This window comes from Pseudorca crassidens, chromosome 1 (genome assembly GCF_039906515.1).
Source record: "Pseudorca crassidens isolate mPseCra1 chromosome 1, mPseCra1.hap1, whole genome shotgun sequence".
Lineage (NCBI taxonomy): Eukaryota > Metazoa > Chordata > Mammalia > Artiodactyla > Delphinidae > Pseudorca > Pseudorca crassidens.
Genome location: NC_090296.1, coordinates 74,801,252 through 74,816,886, shown reverse-complemented (window position 1 = coordinate 74,816,886; position 15,635 = coordinate 74,801,252). Strand labels below are relative to the sequence as shown.

Here is a 15,635-nt window from a genome sequence, read left to right as displayed (position 1 = left end):
CTTAGTGGTCACTCTCATCTGTCAGGATAAAAGGGCTTTGTTTTTGTGACGCGCTTTCCCCGCGCATCTCCAGTCAGAGTTGTCACTTAGTTCTACTTGTTCTCACTCATAGAATCTTGCCCACTAAGGTCAACAGAGATTAAGGGAATTCCCTGGCAGTCCAGTGGTTAGGACTCCATGCTTTCACTGCCAAGGGCCCAGGTTCGATCCCTGGTCTGGGAACTAAGATCCCACAAGCTTCATGGCGCAGCAAAAAAAAGAAAAATCGAAAACAAAAAACCCTAAACAGAGATTAAAACGACAGCCTGGTTCCTCTGCCACTCTCAGGGGCATCAAGGGGACACAGGCTGAACTGGCAACCGTGACTTAGAGGCAAAAGAGGAATCCCAAGCTCTAGCGCTCTTCGGCATGCTGGAAAGCCCTGGCCTTGGCTTCTGGGACCGCTCGGTCCCCTGCACATCCTCTTACCCAGCCAGTCCTCCGAAGATGTCCTTGACGTAGGAGTAGTCACCTCCAGATTTGGGGATGGTGACTCCGAGCTCAGCATAGCACAGGGCTCCCACAGCTGTGATGAGGCCTGTTATGATCCACACGATGAGGGCGAGGCCCACGGAGCCGGCATTCTCCAGCACACCTTTGGGTGAGACGAAGATTCCGGAGCCAATGATGTTCCCTGCAAGAGGCACCAAGGGTACCAGGGGAGATGGTACAGTCAGTACAGTTGGCAGGACCAGCACCTGCAGGGGTGCTCTCACCTTTGATCTGATGCAGTGCCTGGGGGATGCGCTAATCCCCTCCAGGCAGGTGTGTCTAGCAATAATTCTCCTTAGAAGTAGGGGAAAGAGGAGCAGACACTGGACACGTAGAGACCAGGAACTTGGTCGGGTACTTTACATGCATCATTTAATCCTCAGGACAAGCCTATAGAGTCAGATACCACTTCTCCCATTTTACAGAGGAGGAAGCTGAGTCTCAGAGATACCAAGTGTGTCGCCAAAGTCCACACAGTATTAAGTGGTGGTGCAGATTGAACTGACTGGGCTGAACGTAGTCCAGCAAAGGTGGTGACAAAGGCCTTACTTAAGGCTGGCTGGAAATGGAAGGGCTGGAAAAAAATGGGCTGTTCTGAGACTGGCTGCCAGTAAGAAAACTTTAAAAATGAGCTGAAGGGTAATGCCTTTGGACAGATTGTGGTCACACCCTGTGTCTGGGGTCTTTAAGACCCACGAGTATGGACAGCACTCCTGGAGGCTGGCCTCTACCCCAGACACACGGCCCCACCCTTGGTGCGGAGCATGAAATAGCCCTATCAGAACAGCCCTGGTAGTTTGGAAGTGGTTTGTCAGGGTGCAATATGTGCAAAGCCTCAGCACCATATTCTTCCAAAGGTCTCTCCCCTCTATTGTCCCAAGTGCCCCTCACAACCACCTCATGGAATCAGGAGGAGGAGGAAGTACAGGCATTTCTCTCTATTTTACAAACACAGAGACTAAGACACAGAGGGGTTAAGTGGCTTTCTCCAAATTCCACAGCTACTGGTAGGTAAAACTGGATCTAGAAGTCGGTCTCCTGTTGCTTAATCCAAGGGCTCTTTCCACTAATCCACTTCTGTTCTGTGTGCAAGGGGATGGTCTGCTCCTGAGAGGTGACGCTGGCCCCAGGGACTGAATGTTGGCTACTAGGATGTGTGTGTCGGGCGGGGGAGGAGCAGAAGTGTGGAGGCAGCTCCTGACTTGTTCCTTCCTAAGCTTTCCTTTGTTCACTTCTTATGCGTCCAGGGATAGGTGTTTTGAAAGCTCCCTCTTCGTGCCCCACCCTGCCAAACTAATGAGGGCCTGGGGGAAGAAGCAGAGACTAAATAGATCCAGGTCGAAATACAGAGCTGGGGGCCAGCTGAGGCCAGTTGGATTTGACAGTGTTCTGAGAACACTTCAAACTCCCACCATCTCTCTTTAGTGGTTTGGGGACCTCCCTGGCAGTCCAGTGGTTAGGACTCTGAGCTTCCACTGCAGGGGGCTCGGGTTCGATCCCTGGTCAGGGAACTAAGATCCTGCATGCTGCACGGCATGGCCAAAAAAAAAGAATGCCCTCTCTCCAGTGGTTTGGAACAAGTTCTGGGCTGAGTAAGATGCAGAGTATACGATTTTATGCTCGAATTTCAAAAACTGACTTTCGGATCTCAACTACAACTCAACCTCAATCCAGTCCTGAAACTTTCACTTCTAAACCAAAATTCAGTCAAAGGGGAAGAGAAGAGAATATTCACATCCTAAAAGCAGTAATATTTCATTCTTTCGGGACGTAGAATATGCTGCCCCTTTTCAAACTAAAAAATTGCTGCGTGAGATGAGTAATGAGAGAGGGAAGGGCCCAGGAGGATCAAAAGAACAGCCAAGCGGTGAGACTGAAGTACAAAATCGGAGGGCCTGGGGCTACAGCTAGATTCCGATGGGAAGGAGGCACATTTATGTCTCCAACAGGCCTTCTTTCCCCTAGTGCTAACTCTATCCCAATAGAACAGGGCTGCATATAGAAGTGAAGCTAAAAGAAACAAACCCTCACGTTCAAGTTTGTGATCTAAACATCAGGCAAAGAGAGACAGAAAAATGAGATCCCAGGTGCCACCAGTTCTTAAAGGCTTTTCCTTTTTTTGGTATTTTTATTTAAAGTCCTAGGCTTGGAATAAGAGGACACCTTTCAGCCCTCCTCTGTCCTCAACCTGTCCCCATGTGTGCTGTGCATGGATGTTGGGTCAGTGGAGACTACAAGGGCCTCCTGGTAGCATCCCAGGACTCAGGACACAGTCACCCTGTCAACGGACCCTTCATCTGCCACACTAAACGTGAGATGGGATTGCTGATAGTGCTGAAAGGTAATAGTAAACTCCTTGCCTGGCAGGAATTTATCAGAAGAGTCATCTGTAGGGCATTTTAAAGCCAGATGAGAAGAGGGCAATAGAAGCTTATAAAACTAGTTCGAGGGGTTAGAAAAACAACCAATATGGGAGAAAAACAAGGTTTTGGCTTTGGTCTTTAAGGTGCCGAAAGGGTGGTGGGGAGATAGCTAGGCAGTTCTCAGAACGAGGAATGGCTGCTGCCACAGGGAAAAGGGCGGTGGATGAACTGAAAAGATTCCATCTTCTCAGGAATGAGGAGTGTCAAAGTTCCACTAAGGTTCTTAGAAAACACCGCAGTGGAGACGAGTGAGCACTTCGGTTCTCCTGCTTTCGTTCTGACATTTCCACAGTATGTGCCCCTCCCCATCACCCTAGGTGGAGGGTGGGAGGTGCAACACCAACAGCCCTTTTCGAGGGTCTGACTACTTCCTGTCTCCACTGATTGTTGGATAACGTGTCCTTCCATGGAGCTGCCATAGTAGATGGTGAGGGCTGGCACTGGGACAAGAGTTCTCGTTTTATAAAACTTGAGCTCTCCCCATCAACAATCTTCATTTTGACCAATTAAAATGATAAAGATAAAAGTGGGAAAAAAAATTGAATTATGCTAACCAAAACTGAGCACTACGGGATGGGAAGGAGAGGAATGCCTTGCCCTGATTCTAGGAAGCCGCTACCTAGAAAACCAGAATCAGATGTCTCCTCCCCCTTAGCAGCCTCTAGAATTTCTACAGGGGGAGGAATGTCACTCAGAGCACAGCTGTGTACTGGAGCCCAAAGAATATTCACATTACATTTACTTAAAAGTGATGCTGGGTCTTCCCTGGTGGCGCAGTGGTTAAGAACCCTCCTGCCAATGCAGGGGACACGGGATCGAGCCCTCGTCTGGGAAAATCCCACATGCTGCGGAGCACCTAAGCTCGTGTACCACAACTACTGAGCCCCCATGCCACAACTACTGAAGCCCATGCACCTAGAGCCCATGCTCCGCAATAAGAGAAGCTACTGCAGTGAGAAGCCCGCGCACCACAACAAAGAGTAGCCCCTGCTCACCTCAACTAGAGAAAGTCCGTGTGCAGCAACAAAGAGCCAACACAGCCAAAAATAAATAAACAAACAAACAAACAAATAAATAAATTAGACTACAGTTCTGCAGCCTGTGGAAGGAAAACCACATTCACAGAAAGACAGACAAAATGAAAAGGCAGAGGACTTTGTACCAGATGAAGGAACAAGATAAAACCCCAGAAAAACAACTAAATGAAGTGGAGATAGGCAACCTTCCAGAAAAAGAATTCAGAATAATGATAGTGAAGATGACCCAGGACCTCGGAAAAAGAACAGAGGCAAAGATCGAGAAGACGCAAGATATGCTTAACAAAGACCTGGAAAAATTAAAGAACAAACACCTAGAAGAATTAAATAACAAACAAACAGACATGAACAATACAATAACTGAAATGAAAAATACACTAGAAGGAATCAATAGCAGAATAACTGAGGCAGAAGAACGGGTAAGTGACCTGGATGACAGAATGGTGGAATTCACTGCCGTGGAACAGAATAAAGAAAAAAGAATGAAAAGAAATGAAGACAGCCTAAGAGACCTCTGGAACAATATTAAACACAACAACATTCGCATTATAGGGGTCCCAGAAGGAGAAGAGAGAGAGAAAGGACCCAAGGAAATATTTGAAGAGATTATAGTCGTAAACTTCCCTAACATGGGAAGGGAAATAGCCACCCAAGTCCAGGAAGTGCAGAGAATCCCAGGCAGGATAAACCCAAGGAGAAACACGCCGAGACACATAGTAATCAAACTGACAAAGATTAAAGACAAAGAAAAATTACTGAAAGCAACAAGGGAAAAATGACAAATAACATACAAGGGAACTCCCATAAGGTTAACAGCTGATTTCTCAGCAGAAACTCTATAAGAAAGAAGGGAGTGGCACAATATATTTAAAGTGATGAAAGGGAAGAACCTACAACCAAGATTACTCTACCCGGCAAGGATCTCTTTCAGATTCGATGGAGAAATCAAAAGCTTTACAGACAAGCAAAAGCCAGAGAATTCAGCACTGCCAGACCAGCTCTATAACAAATGCTAAAGGAACTTCTCTAAGTGGGAAACACAAGAGAAGAAAAAGACCTACAGAAACAAACCCATAACAATTAAGAAAATGGTAATAGGAACATATATATCGATAATTACCTAAAACGTGAATGGATTAAATGCTCCAACCAAAAGGCACAGGCTTGCTGAATGGATACAGAAACAAGACCCATATATATGCTGTCTACAAGAGACCCACTTCAGACCTAGGGACACATACAGACTGAAAGTGAGGGGATGGAAAAAGATATTCCATGCAAATGGAAGTCAAAAGAAAGCTGGAGTAGCAATACTCATATCAGATAAAATAGACTTTAAAATACAGAATGTTACAAGAGACAAGGAAGGACACTACATAACGATCAAAGGATCAATCCAAGAAGAAGATATAACAATTATAAATATATACGTACCCAACATAGGAGCACCTCAATACATAAGGCAAATGCTAACAGCTATAAAAGAGGAAATCGAGAGTAACACAATAATAGTGGGGGACTTTAACACCTCACTTACACCAATGAACAGATAATCCAGACAGAAAATTAATAAGGAAACACAAGCTTTAAATGACACAATAGACCAGATAGATTTAATTGATATTTATAGGACATTCCATCCAAAAACAGCAGATTATACTTTCTTCTCAAGTGCACACGGAACATTCTCCAGGATAGATCACATCTTGGGTCACAAATCAAGCCTCGGTAAATTTAAGAAAACTGAAATCATATCGAGCATCTTTCCTGACCACAACGTTATGAGATTAGAAATCAATTACAGGGAAAAAACGTAAAAAACACAAACACATGGAGGCTAAATAATACATTACTAAATAACCAAGAGATCACTGAAGAAATCAAAGAGGAAATCAAAAAATACCTAGAGGCAAATGACAATGAAAATACGATGATCCAAAACCTATGGGATGCAGCAAAAGCAGTTCTAAGAGGGAAGTTTATAGCAATACAAGCCTACCTCAAGAAACAAGTAAAATCTCAGATAAACAATCTAAACTTACACCTAAAAGAAGTAGAGATAGAAGAACAAACAAAGCCCAAAGTTAGTAGAAGAAAAGAAATCATACAGATCAGAGAAGAAATAAATGAAACAAAGAAAACAATAGCAAAGATCAATAAAACTAAAAGCTGGTTCTTTGAGAAGATAAATAAAATTGATAAACCTTTAGCCAGACTCATCAAGAAGAAAGGGGGAGAGGACACAAATCAATAAAATTAGAAATGAAAAAGGAGAAGTTACAACAGACATTTCAGGAATACAAAGCATCCTAAGAGACTACTACAAGCAATGCTATGCCAATAAAATGGACAACCTGGAAGAAATGGACAAATTCTTAGAAAAGTATAACCTTCCAAGACTGAACCAGGAAGAAATAGAAAATATGAACAGACTAATCACAAGTAATGAAATTGAAACTGTGATTAAAAATCTTCCAACAAACAAAAGTCCAGGAACAGATGGCTTCACAGGGGAATTCTCTCAAACATTTAGAGAAGAGCTAACACCCATCCTTCTCAAACTCTTCCAAAAAATTGCAGAGGAGACTTCCCTGGTGGCACAGTGGTTAAAAATCTGCCTGCCAATGCAGGGGACATGGGTTCGAGCCTTGGTCCGGGAAGATCCCACATGCCATGGAGCAACGAAGCCCGTGTGCCACAACTGCTGAGCCTGTGCTCTAGAGCCCGCGAGCCACAAGTACTGAAGCCCGTGTGCCTAGAGCCAATGCACTGCAACAAGAGAAGCCACCGCAACGAGAAGCCCACTCACCACAACGAAGAATAGCCCCTGCTCACCGCAACTAGAGAAAGCGTGCACGCAGCAATGAAGACCCAATGCAGCCAAATTAAAAAAAAAAAAAAATTGCAGAGGAAGGAACACTCCCAAACTCATTCTATGAGGCCACCATCACCCTCATACAAAAATCAGACAAAGATAGTACAAAAAAAGAAAATTACAGACCCATATCACTGATGAACACAGATGCAAAAATCCTCAAAAAAATACTAGCAAACAGAATCCAACAACAAATTAAAGGATCATACACCATGATCAAGTGGGATTTATCCCAGGGATGCAAGGATTCTTCAATATACGCAAATCAATCAATGTGATACACCATATTAATAAATTGAAGAATAAAAACCATATGATCATCTCAATAGATGCAGAAAAAGTGTTTGACAAAATTCAACACGAATTTATGACAAAAACTCTCCAGAAAGTGGGCATAGAGGGAACCTACCTCAACATAATAAAGGCCACATACGACAAACCCACAGCAAACATTGTTCTCAATGGTGAAAAACTGAAAGCATTTCCTCTAACATCAGGAACACGACAAGGATGTCCACTCTCACCAGTATTATTCAACACAGTTTTGGAAGTCCTAGCCATGGCAATCAGAGAAGAAAAAAAGGAATACAAATTGGAAAAGAAGAAGTAAAACTGTCACTGTTTGCAGATGACATGACACTACACATAGAGAATCCTAAAGATGCCACCAGAAAACTATCAGAGCTAATCAATGAATTTGGTAAAGTTGCAGGATACAAAATTAATGCACAGAAATCTCTTGCATTCCTACACACTAACAACAAAAGATCAGAAAGAGAAATTAATGAAACAATCCCATTCACCATTGCAACAAAAAGAATAAAATACCTAGGAATAAACCTACCTAAGGAGGTAAAAGACCTGTACTCAGAAAACTATAAGACACCGATGAAAGAAATCAAAGATGACACAAACAGATGGAGAGATATACCATGTTCTTGGATTGGAAGAATCAATATTGTGAAAATGACTATACTACCCAAAGCAATCTACAGATTCAATGCAATCCCTATCAAATTACCACTGGCATTTTTTACAGAACTAGAACAAAAAATCTTAAAATTTGTATGGAGACACAAAAGACCCCGAATAGCCAAAGCAGTCTTGAGAGAAAAAAAACAGAGCTGGAGGAACCAGACTCCCTGACTTCGGACTATACTACCAAGCTACAGTAATCAAGACAATATGGTACTGGCACAAAAACAGAAATATAGATCAATGGAACAGGATAGAAAGCCCAGAGATAAACCCACGCACCTACAGTCAACTAATCTATGAGAAAGGAGGCAAGGATATATAATGGAGAAAAGACAGTCTCTTCAATAAGTGGTGCTGGGAAAACTGGACAGGTACATGTAAAAGAATGAAATTAGAACACTCCCTAACACCATACACAAAAATAAACTCAAAATGGATTAGAGACCTAAATGTAAGACTAGACACTACAAAACCCTTAGAGGAAAACATAGGAAGAACACTCTTTGACATAAATCACAGCAAGATTTTTTTTGATTCACCTTCTAGAGTAATGGAAATAAAAACAAAAATAAACAAATGGGACCTAATGAAACTTAAAAGCTTTTGCAAAGCAAAGGAAACTACAAACAAGACAAAAGGACAACCCTCAGAATGGGAGAAAATATTTGCAAACGAATCAATGGACAAAGGATTAATCTCCAAAATATATAAACAGCTCATGCAGCTCAATATCAAAAAAACAAACACCCCAATCCAAAAATGGGCAGAAGACCTAAACAGACATTTCTCCAAAGAAGACGTACAGATGGCCAAGAAGCACATGAAAAGCTGCTCAACATCACTAATTATTAGAGAAATGCAAATCAAAACTACAAAGAGGTATCACCTCACACCAGTTAGAATGGGCATCATCAGAAAATCTACAAACAACAAATGCTGATGAGGGTGTGGAGAAAAGGGAACCCTCTTGCACTGTTGGTGGGAATGTAAATTGATACAGCCACTATGGAGAACAGTATGGAGGTTCATTAAAAAACTAAAATTAGAATTAACATATGACCCAGCAATCCCACTACTGGGCATATACCCAGAGAAAACCATAATTCAAAAAGACACGTGTGTCATGAAGAACCTAGGGGTAAGACGGGAATAAAGACACAGACCTTTTAGAGAATGGATTTGAGGATATGGGGAGGGGGAAGGGTAAGCTGTGACAAAGCGCAAGACAGGCATCAACATATATGCACTACCAAACATAAAATAGATAGCTAGTGGGAAGCAGCCGCATAGCACAGGGAGATCAGCTCGGTGGTTTGTGACCACCTAGAGGGGTGGGATAGGGAGGGTGGGAGGGAGGGAGACGCAAGAGGGAAGAGATATGGGAACATATGTATATGTATAACTGATTCACTTTCTTATAAAGCAGAAACTAACACACCATTGTAAAGCAATTATACTCCAATAAAGATGTTAAAAATATATATATTATTTGACCAAATTGCAGGCAAATGCAAAAAAAAAAAAAAAAAAAGACACATGCACCCCAATGTTCATTGCAGCACTATTTACCATAGCCAGGTCATGGAAGCAACCTAAATGCCCATCGACAGACAAGTGGATAAAGAAGATGTGGTATATATATATATATATATATATATATATATATATATATATATATATATACAGTGGAATATTAGCCATAGAAAGGAACAAAATTGGGTCATTTGGGGGCTTCCCTGGTGGTGCAGTGGTTGAGAATCTGCCTGCTAATGCAGGGGACACGGGTTCGAGCCCTGGTCCGGGAAGATCCCACATGCCGCGGAGCAACTAGGCCCGTGAGCCACAACTACTGAGCCTGCGTGTCTGGAGCCTGTGCTCCGCAACAAGAGGGGCCGTGATAGTGAGAGGCCCGCGCACCGTGATGAAGAGTGGCCCCCGCTTGCCACAACTAGAGAAAGCCCTTGCACAGAAACGAAGACCCAACACGGCAAAAATAAATAAATTAATTGATAAACTCCTACCTCCAACATCTAAAAAAAAAAAAAAAAATTGGGTCATTTGTAGAGACGTGGATGGATCTAGAGACTGTCATACAGAGTGAAGTAAGTCAGAAAGAGAAAAACAAATATCATATATTAACGCATATATGTGGAACCTAGAAAAATGGTACAGATGAACCGGTTTGCAGGGCAGAAATAGAGACACAGATGTAGAGAACAAACGTATGGACACCAAGTGGGGAAAATGGGGGGGGGGCGGTGGGTGGAGTGGTGGGGTGAATTGGGAGATTGGGGTTGACATATATACACTAATATGTATAAAATAGATAACTAATAAGAACCTGCTGTATAAAAAATAAATAAAATTAAATTAATAAAAAAATAAATAAAAATAAATTTTTAAAAAGTGGTGCCTATTATATACAATCTTTAGTGTAATTATTTGATTAATATATATCTACCCCACTAAGACTGCAAGCTCTGTGAAAGCAGAAACTGTATTGCTTACCTGTGAAATGTCACATAGTAAACACTCTATAAATATTTACCGAATAAATGATGTCTGATGTCAATCTAGAACTGATCTCTGCAGAGCAATTTAATATACCTATTTATCTGGAGCCTCCAAAAGCTTTGAAATATGTCAAGTGTCTACTGTAGGCAAATGAGTAAAGCAACCTACTCATTTCACTGCTGAGTAGACTGGCTACTATTACCATCTTTAATTTATGGGGAAAGAAAGTGGGGCAACTATTATTCTCATTTTTCCAAATGGAGAAAATGAGGGAGATATTATTATTCCTATTTTACAGATGAAGAAACTGAGACCCAGAGAGGTTAGTTATTTGCCTAAATCACAGGGTAAGTTAGTAGTAACTGGATTAGAACCTAAATCTTCTGTCACAGCCTTAAGCTTTTCCCTGAAAATTGTCAATTTTACATGCTCCACCCTATAGTCAATGAGAATGGTTCACAGAAGATGCTTATTAAAGAACTGGAACACAGATCTGATTATTTCCTTCTATTGCAATACCACGTTCAATGATGATTTACAAAATGTTCATGTCCATTACCTTACGTGATTCTCACAGCTACTTTCTTGGGTGCACAGGTCAGGCACTATCATCCCTATTTACCTTTGCAAAGACTGAGGTTCAGAGAGGCGAAGAGCCTTGATCAAAGTCACATACTGCATAGGTAGCAAGGCCTGGACGAGAGGCATGACCTTGGACTCCTGGTCCAAGGGTTCCTCCTACTCCAAGCTGCCTCTCCTCTAGAAATTACACAACACACACCTTAACTGCAGGGCTTTTAAACTTTACACTGTCCAAATGAGGGTTATCTGGAGTGGCTTTGAAAGAGGAAAACTGGGGGCTTCCCTGGTGGTGCAGTGGTTAAGAATCCACCTGCCAATGCAGAGGACACAGGTTTGAGCCCTGGTCTGGGAAGCTCCCACGTGCTGCGGAGCCTGCGCACCCCAACTACTGAAGCCCGCTCACGTAGAGCCCATGCTCTGCAACAAGAGAAGCCACCGCAATGAGAAGCACACGCACCGCAAAAAAGAGTAGCCCCCGCTCGCCACAACTAGAGAAAGCCCACGTGCAGCAACGAAGACCCAACAGAGCCAGAAATAAATTAATTAATTAAATAAATTTATAAAAAAGAAAAAAAGAAAAAGGAGAACTGGGAAAGGGCTTTTCTACCTTGGCTATGAACCTTTCTTGATGAGAGGTTGGAAGAAAGTTGATTATGGCAGGGATTTTTTTTTCTCCATTGTTTTCCTCTTAGGCTCATCATCTACAAAGCCATTCAAGAATGAGATGCCCAACTGCCTGGTAGAGCCAAGGTACTGGAGGTCAGGGTTTCAATCCTCTCTTTCATCCACTCCAATTGGGAAAATAACCATCTCATCCCATAGATCTTCTTTAGTGAAAAATCAGTCCTAGAATGCCTGGACGATGAGGTCCAGCTTGGCTTGTTCTGGCAAAGAAAAGCCAAGTGAACCACTCCATTAAAAAGGGGCCAAGGCGGGCTTCCCTGGTGGCGCAATGGTTGAGAGTCCGCCTGCCGATGCAGGGGAAACGGGTTCGTGCCCCGGTCTGGGAAGATCCCACATGCCGCGGAGCGGCTGGGCCCGTGAGCCATGGCCACTGAGCCTGTGCGTCCAGAGCCTGTGCTCCACAACGGGAGAGGCCACGGCAGTGAGAGGCCCGAGTACCGCAAAAAAAAAAAAAAAAAAAAGGGGCCTAGGGGCTTCCCTGGTGGCACAGTGGTTGAGAATCTGCCTGCTAATGCAGGGGACACGGGTTCGAGCCCTGGTCTGGGAAGATTCCCACATGCCGCGGAGCAACAAGGCCCGTGAGCCACAACTACTGGGCCTGCGCGTCTGGAGTCTGTGCTCCGCAACAAGAGAGGCCGCGATAGTGAGAGGCCTGCGCACCGCGATGAAGAGTGGCCCCCGCTTGCCACAACTAGAGAAAGCCCTCGCACAGAAACGAAGACCCAACACAGCAAAAATAAATTAATTAATTAATAAACTCCTACCCCCAACAAAAAAAAAAAAAGAAAAAAAAGGGGGCCAAGTTGTATCAGTGGGCAAGTTGTCACTAGAAAAACTGCTGGAATTGAGAAAATCCACATTTGCCATGAATAACTGCTGACTTCACCTGTGGGCAAATACCCATGTGATTCATATTAAGGCCTTACTCACTTCCAGGCCTGTCCATGCTAGAATGCTGTAGCCATCAAAGAATTTCCTAGGGCATGGAATTACAGACTTCTAATGCCCAAGAGACTCTCAAATCCAAAAGGCTTTGGCCTTTCCTACTGACTCATGCTCCTCTTGGAATCTAGCCAGAGCTTCTCCTGGCCCTTGGAGGTTCTGTCCTTTTCTATGATGTCCAGAGAAAGCCAAGGTGAACCTTCTTTGTGCTTCTCCCACAAAGTGGCTGGGAGGGTCTCAGGATTTTCAGGACTAGGGGAACAGCATGGAAGTAGGGTCAGCATATCGAGGTCAGGCTTTGATCCTCATGGCAGGCCTGGAATCTCACCATGCCTCTCACCCTGTGTCCATTTCCCATCAGGACTGTACAAACAGCTACCTCAGGGTGACGGCTGGTCACGACTCCAACACACACCCTGTGATGTTGCCATCTCCTGCCCAACAGAGATGTGGAAGGCGCTCTAGGACTCTGCTGGTTCGGATTCCATGCTAAAGAGTGAAATGGGTGCTAGACTTAGAGTTGGAGGAGCCATTGAGTTCTTGCTTTGCCACTCATAAGCCGTGTGACCTGAATTTTTCTGAGAGTCCCTACTGCATCTGTTAAATGGAAATACTTGCTCCCGCTTTGCCTACCTCACAGAGTTGTTGTGGGGATGAAATGTGATCACACATGCGTGGAAACATTTTATAATCTGTTTAATGCCAGCAAATATAAGAAGCTACTAGGATTTAGAGCCGTAGGGATAGAAATAATCTCTAGAAGACACCAATAATGGTCTTGCTTTGGAAGTTTGGTTCTGAAATAGCACTACAGAGCCAGGACCATGAAGCATTGTCTGGGTACAATTTTTAGATGCCACAGGCAGGTGGCCAACAGGTAATTACATCTCAAGAAGTATTTATTGAGCACCCACTCTGTACATGCTTGCTTCGAAAGGTAATTGGGAAGCACTTATTCACACATGGACTTTTAACATAGATGGAGCCAACCACCATCCACTAGCCATTTAACATAGATGGAGCCAACCACCATCCACTAGCCATTAAAAGACAGGCATCCTGGCCTGAGGGGCTAAGAGTGCTGAGCCCTCAAAAATGACCATTAAGGATTCACATCGGGCTTCCAGCATCTCCCTGTCTGGTTGGGAAACCAGGCACCAGCAGTGAGAGGCTTTGTCTGCATCAGTGGTTCTCATCCAGTGGCAATTCTGCACCATCTCCCTACCCTCAGGGGACAACTGGTAGTGTCTGGAGACATTTTTGGCTGTCACAACTGGGGAGGCGGTGCTACTGGCATCTAGTGGGTAGAGGCCAGGGATGCTGCATGGGACAGCCCCCCCTAAACAACAAAGTATCTGGCCCAAAAGGTAATAGTGCCAAGGTTGAGATCAGCCTGTCATCATCTGGTTAATTCCTAAAGTCCTTTTCAAATCTGAACTTAAATGAGATTTGGGTGCTTGGTGTTTTGTTTGCTTTTTGCTAAGTGCAAAAATTTATTGTTCATGGGAATAACTCATTTTTAAGCTAAAAAATTTTGTTTTCAACACACAACATTAAATTTACCACCTTAACCATTTTTAAGTGTACGGTATTGTTAAGCATATTCAGGGACTTCCCTGGCTGTCCATTGTTTAAGAGTCCACGCTTCCACTGTAGAGGGTGCACGTTCGGTCCCTGGTCAGGGAATTAATGCAGCCAAAATGCAGCCAAAAAAATAAAGCATATTCACATTGCTGGCAGACAGGTCTCTAATGTATGATCTGGCTTAGACTGACTGCTATTTTTCAACAAATACTTTCTAAGCACTTACCCTGTGCCAGGCTGAATACATGGGGATGTGAAAATGAGAAAGACTCAGTCCCTGCCCTCAGGGAATCATGCAGAGAAGTGAACATGATGCATGTGGACACAGAATTGACACCACCAGGGACAGCAGAAGTTGCATGAGCGCAATTGTGACTCATGACAAGATGTTAGGGATGGAAAAGGTCACCGATGGAGGCTATTCAAAAAAAGCTTCCTGGAACAGGGGAAGCACAAGAAGCTGATTGAGTAAGTAGACTCAAGTCAACAGAGAGAAAAGGAAAAGCATTGGCTGCTTGATAAACGGGTCAGACTTGGGCTGAATTGGCCAGTTCTTCCCATCACCCAATCAACCTAATCTAATCTACATTTCTAAACCAGAATTAATGAGTGTGGAGGTGGGGTGAGAGTGGGGATTGGGGGAAGAGGGGGTGGTGGACGATGAGCTTAAAGGAGAGAACGAAACTAATATTTACTGAACATATACCATAGGATACCAGCCTTATTTTATTTTATTTATTTATTTTGCGGTACGTGGGCCTCTCACTGTTGTGTCCTCTCCCACTGCGGAGCACAGGCTCTGGACATGCAGGCTCAGCGGCCATGGCTCACGGGCCCAGCTGCACCACGGCATGTGGGATCTTCCCGGACCGGGGCACAAACCCGTGTCCCCTGCATCGGCAGGCGGACTCTCAACCACTGCGCCAGCAGGGAAGCCCTACCAGCCTTATTTTAATACTCCACAAGAAATTTCTATTTTACTGATAATTAACTGGTTCCAGGTTACCAAGCTTGTAAGTAGGGAAGTAGTTTAAAAATCCAGGACTATCTCCAAAGCTCTTCCTGTTCTGTGATATCATCAGTGGTTCCTCCCTTTCCACAACATGCTAATACAAATCATGGAAAAATTCATTCTATGCTTCCTACTTCCAGCATCAGGGCCCACTTAACAAACGCCTCCTTATCCCTAAGGCAACCTGACCTGGCTGTATCAGCTGCTGAGTCAACACCCTATGCAGAATTGTACTCTAAAGAGGCAGCTAAAGAATGTACGCATCTCACAGATGTACAAGCAGACACCTTGAAAATCTATATATACTGAGAAAAGTACACTAACAATTCTGCAGCAACGGAACACCCTCTGGGTAATCGGCCTTCACAATATGCTGCTCAGTGTGAGGTTGCCCAGAACATCTTAAGGCATAATGTGAAATCCTCTCCCCAGGAGTGACATCACTGGTAATGCTGAAGATATTTACAGCAGGG

General features: G+C 43.7%; 1 protein-coding gene across 1 annotated transcript in view; it reads right to left on the bottom strand.

Annotated features, from left to right (window-relative positions):
- The window catches only part of SLC7A8 (solute carrier family 7 member 8), a 56,694-nt gene that overhangs the window by 33,656 nt on the left and 7,403 nt on the right, over positions 1–15,635 (bottom strand). The window contains exon 2 of the mRNA XM_067740191.1: positions 469–673. Coding sequence (XP_067596292.1) covers positions 469–673 — 205 coding nt within the window. The remainder of the gene's footprint in view (positions 1–468; positions 674–15,635) is intronic.